The sequence below is a fragment of the Myotis yumanensis genome, unplaced genomic scaffold (genome assembly GCF_028538775.1).
Source record: "Myotis yumanensis isolate MYYU_CA2020_CCGP unplaced genomic scaffold, mMyoYum1.0.hap1 SCAF_10, whole genome shotgun sequence".
Classification (NCBI taxonomy): domain Eukaryota; kingdom Metazoa; phylum Chordata; class Mammalia; order Chiroptera; family Vespertilionidae; genus Myotis; species Myotis yumanensis.
In genome coordinates, this window is record NW_027223761.1 from 42,457,539 (window position 1) to 42,484,348 (window position 26,810).

Genomic DNA, 26,810 nt, shown 5'->3' on the forward strand with positions numbered 1-26,810 from the left:
ATTTTGTTAATCCTCACCCTAGGATATTTTCCTATTGACTTTTAGAGAGAATGGAAGGGAGGGGAAGAGACAGAGAAACATTGATTGGTTGCCTTCTGCACGTGCCCGGACCAGGGATTGAGCCTGCAACTGAGATATGTGCCCTTGACCGGAATTGAACTCGGGACCCTTCAGTCCGGGGGCCAACGCTCTCTCCACTGAGCCAAACTGACTAGGGCTATAGCAACATTTTTTTAAAAATATATTTTTATTGATTTCAGAGAGGAAGGAAGAGGGAGAGGGAGCTAGAAATATCAATGATGAGAGAGAATCATTGATCGGCTGCCTCCTGCATGCCCCCCACTGGGGATCGAGCCCGCAACCCAGGCATGTGCCCTTGACTGGAATCGAACCTGGGACCCTTCAGTCTGCAGGCCGACGTTCTATCCACCGAGCCAAACCAGCTCGGGCTATAGCAACATTTTTTAATTGTGGCAAGTGCTATGAAGAAGCTGCACGAGATGTTATGACCTAGTCTGGGAGTTGGGGAGAGATTCTTTGAAAAGCATTCAAGCTAAGCTCTGAAGGATCCCTGGGAATCACCCAGGTGAAAGGGAAGATGTGAAGAATGAGTATACAGCTCTATAGTTCCCGTTGGTCCAGGCAAGTCTCGTTCCATGGTTGGAACTCCCTTATAGGAGTTGACTTAGGTGGCTGGAGCACACAGTGCAGGAAGCTGACCACTCCTGTTCTGTCTGCTCCCCTGACTGTGTCCAGCTGCCTCTTTCCTGTTCATTCAAAACCCTGCCCCAGGCCCTCCCTCTGCCAGGACCAGCCTTGTAACTTGGAGACCAGAACTGATGTTAGTGCCACACCATGAAATCTTCTGGGAAAGGAGTGAGAGGACATAGTTGCTCAAAAAAGATGGGAATAGAATTTAAAGTCATAGCTGGAGGGGACCTTAGAGACCCTCTGGTCCAACTGCCTCATTGTACAGGTGGGGACAAGGGTTTGCCCAAGGTCCCACAGCCAAGCCCAGAACCCTTCCTTAGTCATTAACCCATCTGAATCCTATGATAGCTCTGTGAGCAGGACAGGAGTTTTATCTCTGTTACGGGGGCTAGTTCTGGGCTCAAGGTAAAGAACTTGCTTAAAGTCACATGATTACCTGATTATATCTAGAAATAGAACCCACAAAACATACAGAGTTAAGTTCATGGGATCCTGGAGGTCAGTCTCATGCTCAAAAATCACCTTCCCACTACACCACAGGATCTTATTTATTAGGCAGTAATTCTTTTCACAGGGCCTCAGTTTTCCTTTCCGGAAAATGGGCACAAGGATGCACACGACTCACTAGGGGAAGACATCTGGACTGTGTCCCAAAGCCCAGAAGTTCCAAAGGGGAAAAGGATGAATCCATCCTTGGGAAAATAAGGTGCCATGGTGACCGAAGCCTTGACAACTGGGAGCGGGGGCAGGCTGGGCTCAGAGGTGCCATTAGGCAGAGTCCTGAGGGAATGAGTGGAGGGGAGCAGAGAGAGCGCTTGGTCTCATCAGCCCTTCTTAGTTGTCAAGAGATTCTCTCCCCAGTTTCAGTCACAAAGGACAAGGAGGCCAAAACCACAGGACCTCATGGCTCATGCCTGAGGGACCTCCCCACACATGCTGGCATGTTCTTCTACTTCTCCTGCTGAGAACTGCAGCTGGCAGATAGGGCACTGGATCCAGGACATGGGTGATGAGCTGTCTGAGGAGGACACCCACAGCACAGATGGCGATGAAGGTGGTGACGAGGAGGGAGAGGTTAGGTGCGGTGGGGAGGTCTCTCCACAAGTGGCAGCATGCTGGGGAAGAATCTCAACGCTGAAGGAGCCTAAGGGGGAGGGAGAGAGGTAAGCAAAATTGGGGCTGCTCCTAGCACACCCCACGCAGCCTGTCAAAATGTAGCTGTTTTTGTAGGAACTGAATATTTTACATAGAGACACTATCCGATCATGAATCCACTCAACATTCATCAAGTGTCTACTGTGTGTCTGACGTTGTGCTAGGAGCCCAGGCATTTAAACCCAGGCCCGTCCTCATGGACTGCAGTTAGAGGTAAAGCTAAGCTATGAACGCAAGTAGCTACGATACAAAGAAGGTGAGAAGTGCTAAGCCCAAGGGAATGGGAGAATGCTGCAGCTCAGTTGTAAGAGATTACCTGAGAAGATTGGAGAAGCCTTGGCAAATAAGTAACATTTGAACTCAGAGAGTAAGTAGAATTTGGACACAGAGGAAAAAGGTATGAAGGATATTCTATGCCCTCTTTGATAATTTTTTTTTGGCTTCATTTTTAAAGACATCTTCAAGTATTCTATTGGCTCCTAATGAGCAGAAACAATTAGAATGAGAAAAAAAAATCTGATCGTGTTTTATATGGTTTTGTTCCATGTTTCTCCTCGAGGACATGGCCCCTGTCCCTTTTGCAGCTTGGCCAACACAATGTGAGCAGGTGCCCAATACAGACTTGTATGTAACTGCACAGCAGACAGAGGCTAGGAGTCCAAGTTCAAACGTGTCCTGGCAGCATTCCCAGATCCATCCTGCCCTCAGGGGATGCCTTGCAGTCCCTCAGCAACCGCCTGTGCCCAAGCAGCTTACCTGCACAAATGGGGCACTCTCCACTCTCCTGGACACTGCTAGTTTGGGCCTGCAGTCGCTGGGGTTCTCTCCACCCTGCCTTTGCTCTCCCCCTCCTGTTTGGTTGAGAGTTTGAGTTGGATAAAGGCCTGTGAGGAAGAATAGTTAAAGACCAGCAATTAGCAAAAGGCCATAAGGGCTGAAGGAACCTTACCTTAAATTAGGGTGAAAAAAAGGTAGACTAGTTGGTGTGGAGCCAGAAGCCCCGAGTTGGAGCCCTGGCTTTCCCACTTGATGAATCAGACTTTAGGGAAGTCATTTAACCTTTGAAAATCTGAGAATAGAGCTTCTATTACTGCCTTTAGGTTTATTATTTTTATGCATATCCCATAAAATTCATTCTTTAAAGTATACCATTTGATGGTCTTAGGATATTCACAAAGATGTGTAACCACCACAACTATAGAAGTTCACATTTTTATTATCCCAAAAGGAACTCTGAACCCATTAGTAGCCACTCCCCACTTTTATATCCCCACAGACTGAGACTGTATATGTGTGTGTGTGTGTGTGTGTGTGTGTGTGTGTGTGTGTGTGTGTGTATATCCAGTACATCTTCTCTGGAGAAAAATCTATTCAGATCCTTTGTCTATTTAAAAAAATTTTTAATTAGGTTCTTTTATTGTTGAGTTGTAAGGGTTCTTTATATATTCTAGATACAAGTTCTTTCTCGAATGTATGATTTGGACATATTTTCTCACATATTCTATGGGTTATCTTTTTATTTATTTTTTTTGGGTGTCTACTGAAGCAGAAAAAGATTTAAATTTTAATGAAGTCCAACAAGTACAATGTACTCAGCTTCAAATTCTGGTTCACTACAGGGCTACCTCCTTGCCCAGCTCTAAGCCTGACAACATGTGGACAAGGACACGTGAAGGGCAGAAAGGTTTGGGGAGGTGATATGGGTCTTTCAGGTTGGCCTACTTACCTGCGGGCTTGCACTTTCTGTCTCTTCGTCTTGCCCACATCACTCTCTGAGTTTTGCTCCTCTGGTCTGGGCTCTGTGTGAGAAATGCTCATTTGGTCTAGCTCTTTAACAAAAGGGCCTTCGGCCCTGGCCAGCACAGCTCAGTAGTTAGAACATTGGCCTGCACACCAGATGGTCTCAGGTTCAATTCCTGGTCAAGGGATCTAGAGCAGGTACCTGGATTGCAGGTCTGATGTGTGGGAGGCAACCAATCCATGTGTCTCTGTCACATCAACGTTTGTTTCTCTCTCTCTCTCCCTCTCTCTCCCCTCCCCCCCTCCCTTCTCCTCCATTCTCTCTAGAATCAATGGGGAAAAAAAATCCTCACTCCTCCAGTGAGGATAAAAAAATAAAGAAAAAAACAAAACCAAAAGGGCCTTCACATATGATGTTCCTTCTTTAAAAAATATTCTTTCCATTCTCTTTTCCTGGCAAATTCTCACTCTTTAAGTCTTAGAGGAAATGCGAATTCCTGTGAGGAAGTCTCCCTGGGTTCTCTAATCTGAATCGGGTCATCCTATCCTGCGTTGGCTTTGAAGCACTTATCACAGTTTTAAGCCTTAGGTTTCCTGTGTGACATGGACACGTGTCTCTCCATTAGGGTAGGAGCACTGCTGTTTTATTTACTCTGATACCCCTGGCACCTAGCACAGAGCCTTGCGCAGAGATGTCCAATAAATGTGTCAAGTGAGTAATAACAAAACCCAGCAACAGCCATCTGTCTGGTGAGTCAGCACTTATGAACGACTGTGTATAGCGTTTAATATGTTTCAAAGTGCTTTCATGGCTCCAGTGCCCAGCCTGTAGGGTACCTAAAGAAGTTTTGTTTCCTTACATTCTCCATCTCTTAAAATAATAAAACACATCCTTCTTAATGTGGCAGGCAGCTTCTGAAGTGACTGCCATTGATCCCTGCCACCTCGTATTCATGCCTCCCTTAGAGTGTGGGCAGGACCTGGTAACTCGTTTGTAATGAACAGAATTTGGCAAAAGCGATGGGATGTCACTTCTGTGATTAGGTTACAAGACTGGCCGCTTTCTTGCTAGCACTGTGAGATGCAAGCGGCCGTACTGTGAGATGTTCTGTGGAGGCCCTCATGGCAGAGGACCTGAGGGAAGCCTCAGCCCAACAGCCTATGAGGAAATGTAGTGAGCGAGGGAGCAGATTCTCGCAGGTGAGCCTTGTGACACACCCAGAGCCAGGGACCGGTTAAGCCACACCTGGAATCCTAACCATGAGACCCTATGAGATAATAAGTATTGCCGAACCGGTTTGGCTCAGTGGATAGAGCGTCAGCCTGCGGACTCAAGGGTCCCAGGTTCGATTCTGGTCAAGGGCATGTACCTGGGTTGCGGGCACATCCCTACTGGGGGCTGTGCAGGAGGCAGCGGATCGATCTCTCTCATCGATGTTTCTAACTCTCTATCCCTCTCTTCTTCTTCTCTGTAAAAATTCAATAAAATATATTAAAAAAAATATTGTGTTAAGCCACTAAATTTTGGGGGTAATTTGTTATGCAACAACAGATAACCAATGTACCCTATTTCTGCAATGAAATGATATACTGATTATTTCACTAATTTGTTCAGTTCCTTGGAATGATAAACCATTTCCTTAAAAAAATTCCCCCCGCCCAGTGAAGTAATGAGTGAACCCGAGGTTTTCAATGAGAACTCTACTTGTTTTCTCTCTCTTGCTATCTAGAATAGAAAGAACTCTGGGGTTCACATTCCAGTTTTGCCGCTGATTAGCTGTGTGATTCAGAATACTCTACCTCTCTGAATCTCAGCTTCTTTTGTAAAGTGAGTACAACAGTATCTATTTCATAAGTTTGTGGTGAACATCAAATGGATAAAGTTACTCTAAAATATTTAGTGCTTTCTTCCTCTGTGACAAAAGCACACTATTCTCTGACTCTATTTCTCCAATAAGCTCCATAAACCATCACCCTGACTTAATTGTCCCTCTAAGATGATCACAGAACATTAACACTGCAAGAGGCCTAAATACTATTTGGTTTAATTCCTTCACTTTGAATATGAGGGAACTGAGGCCCAAAAGATAAGGATTCCTGATTCCTAGGCTAGTGCTCCTTCTTTCTTTCTTTTTCTTAAAATATGTTTTATTGATTTGAGAGAGAGGAAGGGAGAGGGAGAGAGAGAAGGAAACATTGATAGGCTGCCTCCTGCATGCTTCCTACTGGAGAATAAGCCCACAACCCAGGCATATGCCCTGACAGGGAATCAAACCAGTGACCTTTTGGTGCATGGGACGACGCTCAACCAATCTCTATATATAAAAGCCCAAGCGACTGTCTGACCTTTCGACCAGTACCTGTGACACACACTGACCACCAAGCTCAACACACAGGCATGGAAACATGGAACAGACTGATGAATCTCAGAGGGAAGGGGGGAGCGGGGCGGGCGGGAAGAGATAAATCAAAGTTCTTAACGTGCATACTAAAGGTTCAGTGCACAGATTCGTGCACTGGTGGGGTCCCTCAGCCTGGCCTGTGGGGATCAGGCCAAAACTGGCAGTCCGACATCCCCCGAGGGGTTCCAGATTGTGAGAGGGCGCAGGCCAGGTCAACGGGCCTCTAGTTAGTATATTTTGCTTTTCTTCTGGTAATAAGACACTGACAATTGTCTTTTCTCCCACATGAAGTCCCATTGGTGAGCCATCCCTGAAGAGCAGTGGTGGATTCAAGGAGAAAGGGATGGTGCTAGGGAGAACAAGGACCCAAAGGCAGGTCCTGAGGCCTTACCTGCACTGTCTGGATGACTGGGACCTGGTCCTGAAGGGCTGTTTTTCGGGCTTGCCATACTGGCTGGAGATGCCCTGCGGGCAGCTGAAAGCACCATGCGGGCCGAACGCCCCAAAGTCCCCGGCTGCAGCTGCTCTAGGATATTCCTAAGGTCTGAAATTTCCTTGGTGCTCCTGCAGGGAAACAGAGTACTTGGTTTCACTCAGAACAGAGACTCTATTTTGCTCACCCAAGTCAGTGGCATCTAACCAAGAAAGCCAGTTTGATATATAGATATAGGCCTGGAGTACGTGATTAATAGGGGGAACCCAGGTGGGGCTTGCGTGCTTGTGAGCAACCTGGTAGTTTTTTTTCCCAGGAGAAAGAACTGAAAGTGGCTGGGAGACCTCCGTTATGGCAGCTACATACGTTTGGGGATCTGGGAAGAATGTCCTCCGGATAGAAGGATTAGCCATCCAGGGGCTGGGACTAGACTCTGAAGCATTAGAAGAGTCCTGAAAAGAAAATGGAGAAATATGAAATACACACATTCACCACCAGGGGACGCTGCTACCTAGCGCCAACTATACTCCCAAACCTGAGGACTTCAGCTTAGTGAGTGAATGTATCTGCTGTAACTTGTATAGGGCACCTTTGCTTGTGTGTGCACACACTCTTCCAGCTCTGAGATGTGAGATGCGGTGATTTTGTATACTTTTTACCCCAATGCTAAGGGTTTTGTCATGATCCTAAAAGACCCAGATAAAAGAATACGAGCTGTTGGGAAAAAAAGGGCTATGGGATCGATATCATGTGCAAACTTTTGAAAGCATATATATATATATATATATATACACACACACACACAAATTTGTGTATATATATGTGTGTGTGCATATATATATATATATATATAAATTTGTATCTATATAAAATTGATTCATGTAGGTACAAAACTCAAATCACTCACCTATACACATCTATGCGAGAAAAATTATACACACATATTTCTTTAATTTTAAAGTAGTTCTGTTTTGAACTATTTGGGGACATTTTTATCACTTTTCTCTTCTAAATACTGTTTAATAATATTGTTTAATATCCATTATGATTTATTTTGTGAACAATTATTTACTTGAAGCTAAAAAAAAAACTACCAATTTCTAGCCATTTATAAAAAGAGATGTGTATATATATATATATATATATATATATGTAATAGATACATGACACGTCTCTTTCTAGCATTAGCCACTATATCTATATCTATCACAGGCATTTTATTTTATTTTATTTTTTTAATATATTTTATTAAGTTTTTACAGAGAAGAAGGGAGAGAGATAGAGAGCTAGAAACATCGATGAGAGAGAAACATCGATCAGCTGCCTCCTGCACACCTCCTACTGGGGATGTGCCCGCAACCCAGGTACATGCCCTTGACCGGAATCGAACCTGGGACCCTTCAGTCCACAGGCCGACGCTCTATCCACTGAGCCAAACCGGTTCTGGCAATCACAGGCATTTTATAAACCTCTCTCCTTCAAACTCCAGGAATGTCTATGTGTAATAATCACACAGTAGATCATTTCTACATAGATTTTATTTACGTGGAATGCTACAATTTCTTAATTCTTTGCCAAAATGCAGTTTATCTGTGTTGATTCATCTGTGGCTATTTCCTTTTTTATTTTTCCAAATTTCCTTGAATTTAAAAAATTAAACATTTTTTCCTTTAATATTCAGCCCTGATTCTTTAAAAAAAAATATACTTCTATTGAAAATTTTTTAGAGAGAAAGGAATGGAGAGGGAAAAATAGAAACATTGATGAGAAACATCATCAATTGGCTGCCTCCAGCATGCCCCCTACTGGCGATCGAGCCCAGGCATGTGCCCCGACAGGGAATAGAACTGGAAACCTCTTAGTGCATGGGACGATGATCAATCCACTGATCAACACCAGCTGGGCCTGGGCCTCAGCTCTGATTCTTCCATTACAGATTCTTTTAAAGGTAAATGTCTTTCTTGTAAAGCATGACCTTGGCCTCATTATGCAAGTTTGAGAAACAGTATTTTTATTCACATTCATTGTTTAATATTTTCTAATTGGAAGTTAATTTGCAACCTCATCTTGGACCTTGCATTAATTTTGAAATACTTTGTTTACTTTACCAGGATTTTTCTTTTTTCCTTACCATGTCTCATAAATTTTAGAGTGAATACTATACAGGGTAACTAGCGGGATGTGTAGAGATGGTTATTTAACTTTAACTCTACATGCGATTAATCATTAGGAAATGAGCTCTCCAGCACAGGCTACGTGGAGCCAGGTGGCCTGGGTTCAGATCCACTCCAAGATTTATTTAACAATGTGACCTGGGACATCCCACTAAATTTCTCTGGCTTCTGTTTTCCTTACTGGAAAAGTGGTGATCATAAAAGACCCTATTCCACAGGATTAACAGCCCTTTTGCTTTCACTGTACCTTACCATTGGAATGATACTTAAAAAAAAAAAAAGCCTATGGCACTTTAGAGGTCACAAATGTGAAACTGAGTGCCCTCAATTTGTTACCATGTATCAATCCTCTCTTGTAGAAATGTTTCAGGATCTCCTTTCCCTGTGGTCTCATTGAGGTACCTGAAACATGCTTCATTCTGCCACTGATTTTCAATGCCTTTCTGACATTATGGCCCTGGAGTTGCTGACTCCTTTCCTCCTTGATCCCACCTTGGTTCTAAAGGTGCTTTAACCAGCTAAGCCACAGAGCCAGCACAGGTGCAGCGTAATTTAGATTGCCAAAATGGAAAAGACTCTATGAAGTCTTTATTTATCCTGTAATTAGGGAGATTGTCTATCCTGGTTGCCTGGGAAGTCATGCCTATTATGTCTGTTGCCTCAGTAGAATAATAATTATTATTTTTAAAATATTTTTATTGATTTCAGAGAGGAAGAGAGAGGGAGAGAGAGATAAAAAAACACCAATAATGCGAGAGAATCATTGGCTGGCTGCCCCCTGCACGCCCCACACTGGGGATTGAGCTCACAACCCGGGCATGTGCCCAGACCAGGAATTGAACCGTGACCTCCTGGTTCAAAGATCGATGCTCAACCACTGAGCCATGCCAGCTGGGCTCAGTATAATTATTAATAGCACTCTTTTTTGGTCTCAGTTTGGATGACAACTTTTATGATGACCCTATCTACAACTCCCCTCTGAAAGGTCATTTACATAATGAACACGTACTCTCAAAGCCTACTTTGTTCCAGCTGCCAGGAATGCATTATGAAACAAGACAAACAGGTTCCTAATCTCAGAGCTTCCACTTGATTGAATAGCTCTAGCTCCATTCACGTCAGCTCCCAGCACTGAGATATGGGGACCTGGCGAGCACACTGAACTGCTTCCACTGGCCTTTTGCATTTTTTATCCCTTTCCTCAATGGAAGAGTAAATCTCAGACCGAGCTTTCCTTGTCTCAGCTCTGTGGGTCTCTCCCGTGGCTGTACAAGAGCATCTACTCCTCCTCTGTCTGCTCCAACTCCCTTTTCTCTTCCCAATGTCCAGTCTCTTCTTTTTCTCAGTAACCTCAACAGGAGTGACACTTGTGAGGTTCACTCCTGGGAACTGAAGTTCTTTTGGTTATGTCCAATGTTTGAAGTGTCTAAAAATCTACGGTGTGCATAGAAGTACTGTGGTGTAAATGATAGAAGGATCTGATTTCTGGTCTCTACTCTATTTTGATGTGTTGTGTGAATTTGAATATGTAAGTTTCCCTATCTGAGATGTAAAATGAGGTGGTTAGGACTTGATGATCTCTAAGTATTTTTCCATTTCTAGAGTTTTATGATTCTAGCTTTGTGTGATTATATCTTCATATTTATTTGTGAGTGAATTACAGTAGAGGGTACTGGCTTGGAAAGATAAATGGAGACATTGATAAGAAAGGAGGAGTCAGCCCTGGCCAGTGTTGCTTAGTGGTTGGAGCGTCTGCCTGGGCAGTGAAGGGTTGCCGGTTTGATTCCTGGCCAAGTGCCTAGGTTGGAGGTTCGATCTCAGCCCTGGTCAGGGAAGGTGTTGGAGACAACCAATTGTCTCTCACATCGATGTTTCTCTCTCCCTCTTTCTCCCCCTTCCTCCCTCCCTTCTACTCTCTCTGAAAAGCAATGGGAAAAATATCCGTGGGTAAGGATTAACAAAAAAAACAACAAAAAAGGAGAAGTCAGAATAGGCTTAGGAAGAAAAAGAAAAATTAGAAAACTTGCTGAGAAAAGGGGAGATAAATTGATTAGATACTTATAGAGAGCCAGCAACCTATACATCTTCTATTAGGCGGCATATGTGTTTATTGTACAGGGAGAGAAAGCAGGAGAACACATGAAATTGCAAAGCACATATGTATCTAAGAATAGGTAGGTGGGTTAGGGAACGACAATGACAGAGAGACTGTAGTGAGTCCTGGTTGTTTCGGGTGCTAGAAGGAAAAGTCTGATGAAAGCTGGAGTCCACAAGAACCCAGAAATAAAGTATAAGATTAAGTTTGAATTCCAAAAGAATTTATTAATGGCTAAATAACAAATGGCCCACTAGCTCTGTGTACACTATATTGAAGGCTTACTCACTTGAATCTTTCACATGTAAAAGGGAAAATGTGCACTCCTACCTTTAAGAAAGTGTAGCGAGCCCATTTATGTTTGTATTTGAATGTATGTGTGTATAGGTGTGTGTATAACTCAATCAAGCACCAGCTTCCTAACCAGAAATGGAAAGGATGGGAGAATATTAAGTCCTTGCTCCACCACTGCACATACCTGGCTCAGCCCAGAGCTCACAGGGGCTGAGGGATCCACCACAGGGTCATCTAAGGCGTCTAGAGAGGAGCACACACGCAGGAAGGCCAGGCCAAAGGACTGATGACGTGTGAAGGGTTGGGAGCAAGTCAGGCGAAGTCGATCCCATGATTCACCTGAGGCTGGAGCCAGGAAGTCATCTCCAGGAAAAGAAAATGAGGGGGAGAGAAAACGAATGAATGGGAGGGAGAAAGGTCAGTACCGAGGAGCGGAAAGAAAGGACAGGGACTGTATAAACTCCAACAAAAGGAATAATGAAGGTCATCGGTAACTGACCCCTCAGGCCTTGGTGCTCAGGGTTTGGCAGTGCCAAGCTGGCCAGTCAGGGTCCCCTCAGACACCATCACTCCTCCCCGTCACAGGTCCACACCATTCCCAGCATGGCTACATCCGCATTCTGCACTTCTCCAGGGACCTAATCAATGTCTCATTTGAACAGGAAGTGTCTCTAGTGTTGAGGTCTGGGGTGACTACTTGCTCATTGGATTAGATGATCTATATCTACCCTTCCTGGACCATGAGACCTCAGCCTCCCGCAAGCACTCCATGCCCTACGCACGCACTCACAGTGTCACACACCAGTACTACAAACCCTTCTCACCTTCAATTCCCAGCACTATTTATTAATACCTCATCTCCTCCACCTTGTATGCCCCTCCCTTATCATTCTTCCTTCACATTACAAACACCTCCAATTTAAACACAGACAAATTCTAAGTCCCCAGAGGCCAGGAGTTCAGATCTTAATGTGGTGCCCAGTGAACGCAGAGATCTGCATAGAACAGAACTCAGGAAACACTTCAGGCTGCATAACTATAACTATCATATAGTCTCCTATCACTTATGTAAACATTCATCCTACAGTCACACTTACATTTATACAAACAAAAGCACACTAGTCACAAATGTGTGTTCTACATCAGGCTTCACGGAATCATGTTGAGTGTAAATATAAATCATAGCTCATAAATACCCCAAGGGATCATGTTTTCTCATCATGGAGAACTCACTGACAAACATACCCATGGTTGTTCACTCATTCACTAATCCCTGTCCCCCCAACAGATATAACTAACCCCTGCAGAGGTTCCCTCCCACAATATATGCCTACCAGCTCTTACCGCCCTCTACTGTACTGCAGCCTTTTCGCATAATCTGTCTCTCTCCCTGAGTCTCTCCCACTTCTGCCCTCCTTACCATCTTTAAACATGCGGACCCCTGAGCGGTTTTTCCCCTGCTTTGAATCAGCTAGGGACATTAGCATGGTTGCAGGGAGCAGGGTGACAAAAGGTCTGTCCAGGGACCAGGAAGATCGGCCCACATCAATTTGCAGGAAAGCACAGCCGCAGTTACCTGGGGACAAAAGGTTGAGGGAAGGATAAGGGTTATAGGATGAAGGCTCCCCTCACTGTCCACAAGGGAATCAGGTGGGAAGAGGACATTTCTCCATTCCATAGCTAACTGGAAGCCCAGAAAGGCCAAGCAGCACAATGAGCCAGTAACTGAAGTGAAACGAGACCTCAGCCCCACTGATTGACATTGTGAAGGTAGGTTCACTATGTTCCTCTCAGCCAGAAAGAAGCCTTCCCCTGACTGAAGACACCCGCTGTTTCCCTGTCCTCTGGCTTTGGCAGGCAGTGCCAAACTCTTGTCTCTCTTAAATCCTTGCTAGGGAGGCTCTGGCCAGGTAGCTCAGTTGGTTAGTGTCATCCCGATACACCAAAGTTGTAGGTTGGATCCGCGGTCAGGGCACATATAAGAATCAACCAATAAATGCACAAATAAGTGAAACAACAAATTGATCTCCCTCTTTCCCCCTCCCTCCCTCCAGCTCCCTTTCTCGCTCTCCCTAAAAAAATAAATAAAAATTCAAAAAAGAATAAAAAATAAATAAATCCTTGCTAGGGAGCCTGCCATCTCTCTGTCCCGACAGAGCTGAGATCAATGGTCTTTGTCAGCTCTCTATTCCAGAGAATGCTAAGGTCAACCTTTTCAACCCATAAACTCCTTTGAAGCCTTCCTGAATTAACCAGCACAGTTCATCCCCAGCATACTCTTGACATTGATATTAGGAAGAGTATAAATTCTATTTGTTGCATTTAATTATGTCAATATCCTAAGGTTTCACCCAGACCACTCAGATTAAAGCAGGGGAGGTATGTTGCTTAATTCAAGGAGTGCCATTCACATTCAATTCTATGTGAATGAAATCCTTAGGCTTCTTGCCAACACCACATACCTGCCCCAAAGGCAGGGCCACATCTTCCCTTCACACCAGTTCAGGCTGATCAGCCAGCCTGAACTGAGGCATTTTGGTGGAACATTTGGAGGGGAATGTTACTCCTGTGTTCTCCCGCAGAGGCTCCTAGGCCCCGAGCACGCACTCACCCACATCGATGTAGCCAATGGGCACTGCCCTTTCCAGCTGCAGTTCTACTTTCAGTTGCCCACTCTTGTCCTGAGGGCAACTGAGCCAAGGTCCCCTCTGTCTGTCTGGGTTCAGCAAGTTCTCCACGGGATACTTGGGATCCTAAGTCAGAGAGAGGAGAGTATCAGGAACCTTCCTGAGCCCAGGGGAACAAAGGGTGCCCATGAATAAGGGGTTCCTAGACTCCCAAACCTTTCCAGGCGCCCCGACATGACAGGAAAGGCACGAGACAGGAGTCCATAGGAACGTAGCATCACCTACCACGGGATTTACAGACACTGTTTACCTCTCTGTCATTTACCAGACCACCTCATGTAATCCTCAGAACAACTTTAGGTGGTTACTATTATTGCTTCATGGGTAACAGATCAATAAACTGAAGCTTGGGTTCAGAAATTTACCCATGGCCAAAGGCCAAATAACCAATCCAAGTCAGAACTCCCAGGTTTCTGAATCCAGAGCTGTTAACCACCACACTATACTATTTTTTCTTTTTTCTAATCTTCACCTGAGGACATGGGGGGGGGGGGGGGAGAGAGAGAGAGAGAGAGAGAGAGAGAGAGAGAGAGAGAGAGAGAAATATTGATTGGTTGCCTTTTGCACCTGCTCCAATCAGGGACTGAACCTGACAGTGAATCGAACTGCCAACCCTTTGGTGCACAGGATGTAGGCTCAACCAACTGAGCCATTCTGACTGGGCTTCATTTATTTTTATTTTTTAAGTACTCTCCTGAGGATATGTTCATTTATTTTAGAGAGAGGAAGTGAGAGAGAAAAAACCCACATCAATGTGAGAGTGAAAGCCAATATCAAAAGGCTGCATGCTTTATATGAGTTCAACTATTTAACATTCTGGAAAAGGCAAAATTATGGAGAGAGTAAAAAGATCAGTGCTTGATAAGGGTTAGGGGAGATGGAGGGATAAAATAAGAGCACAGAGAGTTTTTAGGGCAGTAAAACTACTCTGTATGATACAGTAGGTCCTTGGGTTACGTCGGAGATCTGTTCCTACGGTGCGACGTAACACAATTTTCACTGTAAGTCGGAACCCACCTACATAAGCACCTACGTCACTCACATGGAGCACATACACAGCAGTAATGAAGTGAAACAGTAAAAAAAATTTGAAAGAAAGATAACAATTCCTGACCTTTACTTGTGGTAAATAAATAATAAAAAACATAAAGCACATATGTACATACATCGAAATGATGGAACTTTTTTTTAAATAAATACTGTAAATGGGAGATGGCGACGTAACCATGCCTGTACTCTGATGATGGGAACGTTATACATTTGGCAAAACCCATAGAATGCACGACATCAATAGTGAACTCTAAGGTAAACGTTGGACTTTAGGTGATAATGATGTAGGTTTATCAGCTGGAACAAACGCACCACTCTGGTGGAGGAATGTTGGTAATGTTGGAGGCAATGCATATTTGGGGGCAGGGTGCATATGAGAAATCTCTTTACTTTCCATTCAATTTTGCTGTGAACCTACAGCAGCTCTAAAAAGTATTTTTGTTGTTGTTGTCAATCCTCCTCACTCCAAGGATATTTTTTCCATTGACTTTTTAGAGAGAGTGGAAAGGAGGAAGGGGAAGAGAGAGGGAGGGAGAAAGAGAAAAACAGCAATGTGAGAGAGACACATTGATTGATTGCCTCCCATATGTGCCCCCACCAGGCTGGGGATCGAACCTGCAACCCAGGTACGCGCCCTTGACTGGAAATTGAACCCACCACCCTTTGGTCCGGGGGCTGACACTCTAACTACTGAACAAAACCGGCTAGAGGGAAAGGCAAAGATTTGTATCTAAGTTTACAACTGATGGTTAGAAATAAAGTGATTCATTCAAAGGCTGCAATAGCAATACTGAGATAGACATTTTCAGTTCTAACCCAAAGCCAGATATTTTTTGGTGGGTAGGCCTTGAGCAAACTACTTACTCTCTTTGGATCTAAATTTCTTCATCATAAGTAAAGTGGAAAGACTAGATTCATGGCCAGACCGGTTTGGCTCAGTGGATGGAGCATCAGCCTGTGGACTGAAGGGTCCCAGGTTCGATTCCGGTCAAGGGCATGTACCTTGGTTGCGGGCACATCCTCAGTAGGACTTGTGCAGGAGGCGGCTGGTCGATGTTTCTCTCTCATCGATGTTTCTAACTCTCTATCCCTCTCCCTTCCTCTCTGTAAAAAATCAATAAAATATATTAAAAAAAAAAAAAAAAGACTAGATTCATGGTCATCAATCTTGTTTTTTGTTTTAGCAATAAAACCCTTCCTTTTAACTGAAGTCTTATACCAAAGTGTGTGTGTGTGTTTTCAACAAATAAAAAGCACACCTCTGGTTAAAGTACAGTTTGGGGGCCTAGAGATATACTTGTCCCTTCTCCCTTCAACTTCTAGAAGTGGGTCTCCACAGAGTACAGTTGGAAACCACAATATTAGAAGATAGCTAGCCCGGTGGGCACGGCTCAGTGGTTGAGCACTGACCTATGAACCAGGAGGTCACAATTTGATTCCCAATTGGGGCACATGCACATGCCCGGGTTGCGGGCTCAATCCCTAGTGTGGGGCGAGCAGGAGGCAGCCGATCAATGATTCTCTGTCATCATTGATGTTTCTTTCTCTTTCCCTCTCCCTTCCTCTCTGAAATCAATCAATATATATATATATTTATTTATTTTTAAAAAGAAGATAGCCCTAACCGGTTTGGCTCAGTGGATAGAGCGTCGGCCTGCAAACTGAAGGGTCCCAGGTTCGATTCCGGTCAAGGGCATGTATCTTGGTTGTGGGCACATCCCCATTAGGGGGTGTGCAGGAGGCAGCTGATTGACGTTTCTCTCTCATCGATGTTTCTAACTCTCTATCCCTCTCCCTTCCTCTCTGTAAAAAATCAATAAAATATACCTAAAAAAAAAAAGAAGATAGGTAATGCTCTCTTGAGGAGTCCTAGCCGGCTTGGCTCAGTGGATAGAGCGTTAGCCTGCGAACTCAAGGGCCCCAGGTTTGATTCTGGTCAAGGGCATATGCCGGGGTTGCAGGCTCCATCCCCAGTAGGGGGCGTGCAAGAGGCAGCCAATCAGTGATTCTCTCTCTAGCATGTTATAAGGCTGACAATGTGAAAACTATTTAGGCAGACCATATAAGGTAAGCAGGATAAAGGTAACTTTCATTCTATTTCACTTAGAATAGGAGTTGATACAGTACAGTGGGGCCTTGACTTACGAGTGTCCCGACTAACGAGTTTTTCGAGATACAAGCCATCTCTCGGCTGATTTTTTGCTTTGAGTTGCGAGCTAAAATTCGGGTTACGATCCAGCTTCAGATACCCCACCGCTAGCTGGCGCAGTGAACGTCACAGTGAACGCCACAACATCAACCCAGCATCTCGTGTCATTGTAATGGTGAAAATTGATTTGACATATGAGTAATTTGAGTTACGAGCTCCGTCACGGAACGAATTAAACTCGTAAGTCAAGGCCCCACTGTAGTTCCTAAAGACACTCTAAGGGTCTTTCTGAAATGTGTAGAGATGCCTATGACTGTCATAATGACCAGGAAGTATTATGTCATTAGGGTCGAGAGGCCCTGGAGGCTAAATACTCCACCATGCAGATGATACTGCTGTAAAATGCAGGCTTATCTGACCCAAAATGTCAACAGCACCCCTTGAGAAAGACTAGGATAACAGAAGGGGAAGAGCAGGGAGGATGGGTAAATGGATAGGGAAATGACAGTAGAGGAAAGGGAGGGAAGTCTTTAATCAACACAGTGGATTGGTGCTGGGTCCTGGCATCTAGCTGTAATCAGGATAATAGGGATTTCCTGAAAGTGGACTTTTAGGGAGAAGGCCGAGATCACCTTTGCTGATGGCGCTGATATCCTCACAGGTCAGGGATGACCTTGAGTGTCCTGGTCTGCTCTCAATGCCAGAGTGACTAAACTTCCCTTCTGGGAACTCTGGTACAGGGTTCCTATAGCTTGCCAGTTCCCTCCAGACTAAGGGTGGAATCTGAGGTGGTTTCTTTCTTTACCTTGAATTCCTGGGAACACTTTCTTTTATGTGTCCGGCATTGCTCTGGGAACAACCTGAGGGCGAAAGCTATGTTCCCCCACTTCCACCACAGAAGGGACAATGTGTCTCCTATTAGATTGTGTGTTTCCTGAAAGTGGAGCCAAGTCCTCTATTTTTTTCCCCCCACTCTGTTCAGTCACCAAGTAAAAAACCATGCCTGCTAATTAATATACCTGAGAGGAAAATGATACCACGTGGCTAATCTTCACAGGAGCCATGGTAGGCCCCGCAGCTGTCAAAAATGCTTTCTCCTGAGATTTCTTCTGTCACCACTTTGGCACTGTCTACATACTGGTCCTGTCAGCTTCCAGAAGAGAAAGAATACTACTCCTGAAGAAGAGAACAAAGGAAAAATAAACTAGCCATGGCTGTTTCTCTGGTAACAGTAGTTATTTGCAGCAGTCAGACTGTACAGATTACCATGACTACCATGATGGGGGGCAGGGACCAGATCTGCACCAACTGATGAGATTCCAACAAATGGAAACAATTGGACTGCAACCACAGGGCAACAGAGCAGCAAGTAGAAAAGATAGATTGATATGTTAACGTTGGATTTTTATGTAGGTGAGCTCCCAAGGGCATGGATTGTGCCTTAAATCATTCATCTTTATATCCCTAGAGTCTGGCACATAGTAAAGATGTGCAACAAATGTTCAACTAAATATATGATGCAATTGTCTTTTAGTTGTTGTTTTCTTCCCATAAAATGCATCTTCCTAATTTAGCTTTGCATTAAGTCACTTAGAAATCTTCAATGGCTTGCTGATATATGTGAATCCCTTGCTACATGGTAGGTACTTAATAAATATTAGTTCAGCTTGGCCTCTCAACATCTACAATGTAGATCTCTACATTTCCTGCTTCATCTCCTATTCCTTTCATCTGAGGATTTTCTTTATTTAATCTTAAAGTTCATATGGGTATTTGTACTTTTGTCTTTTGCTAAACTTTTTATGGAAAATGTTTAATGTATGCAAAAACATACATATTAGTATAACGTTCTCTCATGCATCCATCACCTAGGTGCAACAATTCCTTGGCCAGAGGTGTTTTAAAGTTGTCTGAGTGTCTATAGGTGGATCGCTCTCCAAATATTTATCCCCTGCCCTTTTAACTCATGTTTGTTGCCCAGCTGGCCCCTGAGTATAGGTCCACGATCCGCTATACTCCTGGCCACAGTGGTCTTCTTGCCTCCTTCCCACCAAATATTTTTCTCACCTCCAAGATTTTGCTCATGCTATAACCTCTGCTTGGAATGCTCTTTCCCTTTCCCACTTGTCAAATGGAATGTATCTCTGATGCTCAAATGTCACCTCCATGCTGCCCAACCAGCTCTAGGTGACAACTCCATCCTCTCAATTCTGCATTACAATTATCTGAATATATGTCTTATGTCCCTTGACCGATTGTAAGCTCTTGGAGGACAGGGTTCACGTCTGATCCACTTCTATATCCTCAATGTAAGAGGAAGAAACTTACAGTTCCAGATTAGCAAATATCTGTTAAATTAATGACCATAAAAAGTGAGCTCCAAAGGGCCAGTAGTCATGTAATGCTCAGAGTGGGGTAGTAACCAACTCTTAGCGAAGGGCATCCAAAGGTCAAGCATTCCTCACAGGTCACATTCAATATGGTGCCAAGGCTTCAAAAAGAGAAGAATGCAGGATGAGTCCTGAGTTAGCTTTCTAGGCCTCCAGATTAATTAGAGCTGATTATTCCCATAATAGGGACTCACTGTACATTCAACAAATTTTCCTATTCTATGCTAGATATTGGAAATATAAAAATAAGTAAGATATGATCTCTGTTTTGGAGAAAATTCCAAGTATACCTTTATGATTTGATGTGAAAATGCAATCATTTCTCATCACCAACATACTGATGTCTGACCTAGCCAGCCCCCAAACTAACTACACTGTAGGGTTAGAGACCCTGAAGCTGTCAATGTTGGATATTTCATTTAGTTAATATTTTAGGGGCTTTCTGGTAGATATCAGGTTATGTACTAGGTGCTGCATACACAGAGGTGAATAAGGCATATACAGTCTTTTTCATGAAGATCACTGTCTATCTAATTGCCTGTAGTTATCCAAGGATTAAGTACTTTCTAGCCCCCTTACCCCAGCATTTGCGCTGTTGCTCTTGTTTTGTTTTGGTCAATGGCTTGTTTACTCTGTCTCCCCACTAATTAGTGAGCTCTTTGAGGATATGGATTTTTGGCATGTTCATCATCTCCCACACCTCAGAGAGGTGCTGAAACACAAATAACCACTGAAAAGAATAATTAATAAGTCAATATAATTCAAATCAGAATTTCAGCAGAAGTTTCTGGCAAACATGACAAACTCATTAATCAATAAAGGGCCACAAGTTGATAAGGCAATTCTAGAAAGAAAGATTAAAGGAGTTGAACCCTACTTCTTAATTAATACGTATTATCTATAGAAACAAGCATGTAGATACCAGAAACAGACTCATATACGTAAATGGGAATTTGCAACCTGTTCAGTTGATTGTTAGAGAGCAGAATCATGATTCTGTCTGATAAAAGATGAACTAATAAATGGTCTCTAGAATGGTTCACCATGTCAAGAAAAATAAAAGAAGATCGCTATCTTGTAACATATTTGAAAAATTATACTCAAATGGATCAAAGATAGAAACATTAAAAATACTTTAAGGTAACACACACAAACAAGGCTGAAATACGAATGACTGACTAAAAGAAGATATTTGCAATACATAAACTTGGATAGTATTAGAATATATATTTTTAAGTACTACAAATCAGTAAGAAAAGGGCAAGCAGTTCAATAGAAAACTGGAGAAAAGATATAAACATACAATTCACTTAAGATGAAATCTGAATGACCAAAAACCGATATTAACAAATCTTGGCTTCCCTAGTAATAAAGAAATTGCAAATATCTGTCCTCTAGAACTGAAAAAAAAATTAAATGTTTACAATATAAAGGACTGGCAATATTGTGGGGAATAGGCCCTCATAAACACCTCCAGCACATCTTAATTCTGATAAGCTACATTTCCAGTATTTAACTTATTTGAACAGTGCAGCTCTAGAGGGACTCACATGTGCACAAAAAGACACATACAATGTTTCTAATAGCAAAAATCATAAAACTCTAGTGAATAAGTGAAATGTTATATATCATGCAATTGAATACTATTTGACAGTTAAAAGGAATACTTAGATGTAAATATACAGAAACATGGACAGACCTCAAAAAATTAGAGTGAAAGAATTACAAATGATACACAGAAAATAGCACTTACGTTCATTAAAAAAGTTAAACAATACAATACTTATAGTCTGTACATACACTTTTTTAAAAAATGGACTGAGAGAATACACAGCTAATTATACTAGTTGCTTTTGGGGAGGGTGAAAGAGTAATGGGTCTGAGAGTAGAAGACAGATAAGTTCAACTTTTATCTGTATTATTTTATCTTTTATTTTTAAAAAAATATATTTTATGATTTTTTACAGAGAAGAAGGGAGAGGGATAGAGAGTTAGAAACATCGATGAGAGAGAAACATCGATCAGCTGCCTCCTGCACACCCCCCTACTGGGGATGTGCCTGCAACCAAGGTACATGTCCTTGACCGGAATTGAACCTGGGACCCTTCAGTCCATAGGCCCATGCTCTATCCACTGAGCCAAAGCCGTCAGGGCTTATTTTATCTTTTTTAAAAAAAATATATTTTATTGATTTTTCACAGAGAGGAAGGGAGAGGGATAGAGAGTTAGAAACATCAATGAGAGAGAAACATCGATCAGCTGCCTCCTGCGCACTCCCCACTGGGGATGTGCCCGCAACCAAGGTACATGCCCTTGACCGGAATCGAACCTGGGACCCTTGAGTCAACCGGTCAGGGCTATTTTATCTTTTTAAAAAGTATATTTTTATTGATTTCAGGGAGGAAGGGAGAGGGAAAGAGAGATAGAAACATCAATAATGAGAGAATCATTGATCAGCTGCCTCCTGCACGCCCCACACTAGGGATCAAGCCCACAACCCTGGCATGTGCCCTTAATAGGAATGGAACCTGGGACCCCTCGACCCAGGTCGAGGCTCTATCCACTGAGCTAAACCGGCCAGGGCTAAAATATATTTTTATTCATTTCAGAGAGGAAGGGAGAGGGAGAGAGAGATAAAAACATCAATGATGAAAGAAAATCATAGATAGGCTGCCTCCTGCACGCCCAACTGGGGATCAAGCCCGTCAACGGGCATATGCCCTGAACAGAATTCAACAGTGACCTCCTGGTTCATAGGTCAATGCTAACTCACTGAACTACACTGGCCGGGCTTGTTTTATCTTTTTTAAACATGAGGAAGCAAATAGATCATAATGTCAATAGTCAATGTGTGGTAAAGGCATAGATATAATATTCTCTGTATTAAGTTTCACACAGTAAAAATAATTCCCATTTTCAGAAAAAAAAATTCCCATTTTAAGTAAATAAGATGCCTGTAGCAGATGGTCAAAATATTATCCTGTAACTTCCTGACAGCCCCAAATAGTTGACTGGCATTCTAGTCTTGTGAGCCCACAGGTCATCCTAGCTCTATTCATGGGATAGGTGCAGTCGGGATGCCCAGGGTGCGTGAGCAGGAGCTGCAGGCTTGTGAGGTGTTGGGTCCGGGTGGGCAAATAACAGGTTTTTGGAAATGAATTACAATACTAAGCTATAAGTTGGGGTGCAGCACAGTGAATATGATGTATAAGACGGGGGGAAAGGTAGGTGCTGCAGACGCAGGATGTGGCGTAGGAAAGAGTACCTAGAAGTGTGACGTGGATCCGAAGACTTGAGACCCGAAGAAGCAGTTTGGGGGCCGTGCAGGTGCTGCAAGGCTCTTCAATTTCTACAGCCTAAGCCGCTCGGCTACTTCCACGGCTCCTCGGAACGCGCTGTCCTGGCGACCCCTCCACCCTTTCGGCCACTACCCTTCCATCATCAACCCCCAACACCCTTCACCGGGGCAATGAACCTTAAAGAGCCACCGCAGCCTGAGATCGTGGACCACAAACACATTCTCCCGCCAATTCGGCCCTTTGACCTCCGCCTTCTGACCCAGAGAGCTACTCTTCCGCCTCCCGAAGTCTGGGAAGTCGTTCTGGAGCCTCAAAAAGCCGTTCTTTCTGAAAAATGACTCCCTCGGAGGCAAGAAGTCATGTGCCGTGAACAATAAGATGTGTTACAATATATTTTCATTCACTACAAATCTCTGGTCCAGAGCCGAATTGAAACTTCCGGGTCAGGTTCAATGCATTCTGGGAAATGTAGTTCTTAACCTCCACGCCGCACTCTTTGGAGCCTAGAGTGAGGGAGCGTCGCGAAAGTTGACGGTTTATGGACCCTTCTTTTTCGCTCTCCAAAGCGGGGAATTGTTTAAATATTTGCGCTGAAAATAATACAAGCCCAGGTACTCATTTTCCAAGAACGCTCCCCCGCCGAGGCTTGGAAATGCGAGGGAACCGTTCCTCTTTGACCTTTAAGTGAGTATCAGGTAGATGGTCTCTTAGTCCCTGTCAGGTCGCGGCCTGTCTCGATGCCCCGCCCCCTCTGCCGCAGCCTACGCCTCTGATTGGCTAGGAGCCCTTGAGCGGCGGAAGCAGCTGGCTCGCGGGCGGACGGGGGAGGGGGAGACCTGTGAAGATGGCGGCAGTGGTAGAGCTAGAGGTTGGACGAGGTGCTGCCGGGGAACAGGAGCTGGATGAGGTAAGAGTTGAGAGTCCAGGAGAGACTCAGCCTAAAACTGAAAGGAGGAGAGTGGTGGTATTGGGAATAATTCATTTCCTAGGATAGACGGGACCCGGAGAGGGAAGGAGCTCACTGGGAGGCGGATGCGCGGAGAGGGAAATCAGAGGTACCCTGAATCGGGGACGCTTAGGCGGCCTTGGGGGGAGAAGACCTCATGGGTAGAGATGGAAGACAGGGAGAGAAGCCAGATGGATAGGGGTGTAATATTCGAGATGATTAGCTGGGGGCCGGCCCTAGGTTAGAACTGAAGGGTGGAGGCGGTAGCTTGAGTCGGAGGGGCGTGGATTTCTGCAGGGGAAGGTTGGCTTCACCTGTGGAAAAGACTGACCAGGTTTCAGGTGGGGGTTGGGGATGCGGTCCGGGGAAGGGTGCTAATCTCCTAATAGTATAGCTTTGAGTTATTTAACGTAAGAGCTATTTAATTTATCCATACAGTCCAGGAGTTTGTACATAGTGTAGGCTCAGGAAAGTTTGCGTCAACTAATGAACGAATGGATGAATGAATAATTGCCTACCAGAATGTATCCATTCACTCATTTAACAAACATTAAGTATCACCTTTGTGCCTAGTCCTGGGCTAAGTGACAGGGCCACAAGGGGTCCTCCCACGGCGGAGCCCACAGCCTCGTGGTGGGAGACACCCAAGGAGACGAGTCACTGCGTCAGATACACCGTGATTGTGGCGCTGAGAAGAGGGGACCGATTCAGTTTGGGCTGAGCCTTAAGGGATAAATGATCTCTATCTCCACCTCCTAGAGCAGTGGTTCTCAACCTTCTGGCCCTTTAAATACAGTTCCTCATGTTGTGACCCAACCATAAAATTATTCTCGTCGCTACTTCCTAACTGTAATGTTGCTACTGTTATGGGTCGTAATGTAAATATCTGATGTGCAGGATGGTCTTAGGCGACCCCCGTGAAAGGGTCGTTCGACCGCCAAAGGGGTCGCGACCCACAGATTGAGAACCGCTGCCCTAGAGACTTGTGAGTTCTATTGAGGGCGAGCGCTGTGAGGGTCTCTTTTCCGTAGCTAATAGACACTTAACACCTGTTGTCTTCAATGACCAGCGGCCCTTGAGGGAATCACGAGGAGGAAGGAGATACTGAATTTGAAGGGAATGAAGGGACAGTGCTAAGAAGCAGAGAGAGAAGGTGAGAAAGGAAAGGGAGGAGGTTCTGAGGCCCGAGATACATTCATAGCTAGGAGTGCTTGTCGTCTTGCACCTGACAGCATATGAACAGCACCGAGGAATCGGAGGGAGGGAACTGATGGTCAGGAATGGAACCAGTGGGATGTCTGGGGGATCAGGATCTCCGAGGCCCTGGCTACGTTTTGGGTGGTGGGGTTGGTGGGGAGGATTGAGGATGAGGCCCAGAGGAAGGGAGAAGTGGACTTGAGAAGCAGACTGTTGCTTGGGGGAGGGATGACTTGAAGGTTTTGGCTTCTCTGATTGGGGATCACTAAGGTTGGGGGTGGAGGCTGAAAAAAAACGGACAGGTGGTCAGAACAGGAGTTGGTTTTTAAAGCAGGTTTTAGTACCATACTTCCCAATCGCTAGAGACCAAAGGTGCTTGGATACCACTTGGTTGGTGGGGTGGTTGTGGAATGACCTCCAAGGCCTGTTCCAGCCTTAAGTTTCTGTGATTACAGTTGGCTGCAGTTCACAGATGTATTTGAAAGTGCTTTGAAAAAGGTAAATACTGTATTGAAGTTATTACATATGGTTTGTTAGTCGTGGGCTCTCCTTTGAGGGAGCCTGATTTCAGTTACACATATCAGGGTTTTTGATGTGAGACTTTTTTTTTTTTATCTTTGCTTCTTAACTTTTCTTCCCTATTTGTTTTTAGAACTTAAGAGCTTCTAGTGGCATAATATACTTCCAGAGTGTCATGTCCAGAGGTCAATTTTATGTGTAACCACAGGCATTCATCTCACAAACTTCTGTTACCTGTTACTAAGAAAGAATATAATTTGTTGTCTGGAAATTCTGTAGGGACTGATTCTGTCCATTTCTTTGTGTTTTTAAGAAAGTAACTCTGAGGAGCAGGAACAGTCAGTCTTACCTTCAAGCTCCAAACAAAGTCCCTCCAAAACAGGGGTCTCGTCTGGGGGAACCTTAGTTTGTGTGTGAATTTCTACTAATGTCTCCCCTGTTAGTTCTTAACAGCCTTAACTAGTGAAAGAAGGTGAAACCCATCCTTCAATTAGTAATTATGGGGATCTGATAAGCCAGTGGTTCTCAACCTTGGCTGCACATTAGAATCACCTGGGAATCTTTACAATCCTGATTTCTGGGCCTCATCCTCTGGAAATTCTGTTTCTTTGTTACTAATGTTGTGGCCTCACCCCATAACAAAGAAACAGAATTTCCGGAGGATGAGGCCCAGAAATCAGGATTTTAAAAAGATTCCCAGGTGATTCTAATGTGCAGCCAAGGTTGAGAACCACTGTGTTATGCACTGTGAAGTCACAGATGAGTAAGCCAGGATCTTTATCAATTTACAGTGTAGTGAAGAGACATGCAAATAGCTCCTTACAATACAAGATAATTGCTATAATGGAAGTGTGTAACAAATTTACCAGGTAGTGGGGCACAAGAGACAAGCACTTGAGTGAGTTATTGGGAATCTTTATGATAGAGATATGTTTACAGAAAAGCAATGATTTGATGTGGCATCAGAGTTGCCTTCCTTTAGCACTTTCTGCTTGTTAGGGACTGTAAAAGAGTAATGGATAGCCTAGCAAAAATTCCGTTGGTACTCTGTCACTCCTTTGGAAAGATTGCGCATGCTGTGGTTCGTTCTTTAGAATGTAGTACCCATGTTTTTTCAGTATCAGGTGCCCTTAGTATGATAAATAGTCCGGATCAGCAGTCATCAGTTCATTCACAATCCTTTCCTCTTTTTTTCATTATTACTTTCTCTAATAGTTGAGGTAATCTGGGCTTTGCTAACTGCTTCTCCTGTTTTAGAGAGGTGGATAGACAAGAGGGCTTAAGAAAAGAGCTACCAATAAAAAAGGTTACTGCTTGTTGAGTCCTTACCATAAACCAGCTCCTGTTTAAAGCCCTTTATTTTCATTATCTCATTTATTACGAGCAGTAGCCCTTTGAGTTAGATGGTGTTAACCATACTTTATAAGTGAGAAGACTGAGGCTAGAGAGGGTGAGTAACTTTCCTAGAATTCCAGTTTGTGAGTGGGGAAGTGCAGATGCCAACTCAGGTCTGCCAGTGCTATACTGAACTTAGCCCATGAGACACTGAGCACCTTGATCCATTTCTTT

At 43.9% G+C, this 26,810-nt stretch overlaps 2 protein-coding genes across 11 annotated transcripts in view; one reads left to right on the top strand and one right to left on the bottom strand.

Annotated features, from left to right (window-relative positions):
* Positions 1–41: 41 nt before the first annotated feature.
* XNDC1N (XRCC1 N-terminal domain containing 1, N-terminal like) lies at positions 42–23,100 on the bottom strand. Of its 5 annotated transcripts, none has more exons than XM_070425517.1 (10): positions 22,546–23,100; positions 17,910–18,066; positions 13,616–13,757; positions 12,425–12,580; positions 11,189–11,349; positions 6,808–6,893; positions 6,400–6,572; positions 3,593–3,665; positions 2,623–2,750; positions 42–1,855 (listed from the first exon to the last, which is right to left on the bottom strand). In XM_070425517.1, exons 2-10 carry the CDS (start codon positions 17,952–17,954, stop codon positions 1,620–1,622), a joined length of 1,200 nt encoding a protein of 399 aa, XP_070281618.1. In that variant the 5' UTR covers positions 17,955–18,066; positions 22,546–23,100; the 3' UTR covers positions 42–1,619. The 5 variants fall into 5 exon arrangements, with proteins under 5 accessions (XP_070281618.1, XP_070281617.1, XP_070281616.1 ...); XM_070425516.1 differs by having other exon boundaries at positions 11,189–11,367; positions 22,756–23,099; XM_070425515.1 differs by having other exon boundaries at positions 11,189–11,367; positions 22,546–23,099.
* A 307-nt stretch (positions 23,101–23,407) lies between these two features.
* Positions 23,408–26,810, top strand: part of RNF121 (ring finger protein 121) — a 63,175-nt gene continuing 59,772 nt past the window's right edge. For 4 of the 6 annotated variants that reach the window (XM_070425527.1, XM_070425532.1, XM_070425533.1 and 1 more), the window contains exon 1: positions 23,408–23,486. In XM_070425527.1, the coding sequence (XP_070281628.1) occupies positions 23,424–23,486 (63 nt within the window). In that variant the 5' untranslated portion in view covers positions 23,408–23,423. The remainder of the gene's footprint in view (positions 23,487–26,810) is intronic. The other 2 variants (XM_070425528.1, XM_070425530.1) reach the window with 2 other exon arrangements.

Coding starts and splice junctions, on each gene's coding strand:
- XNDC1N (XM_070425516.1), bottom strand. CDS start 17,954: ATGGCTCCTGTGAAGATTAGCCACGTGGTATCATTTTCCTCTCAG. Junction 13,758..17,909: donor TGGTATCATTTTCCTCTCAG/GTATATTAATTA, acceptor TCTCTGACTTAG/GATCCCAAGTATCCCGTGGA. Junction 12,581..13,615: donor CATTGGCTACATCGATGTGG/GTGAGTGCGTGC, acceptor TTTTGTCCCCAG/GTAACTGCGGCTGTGCTTTC.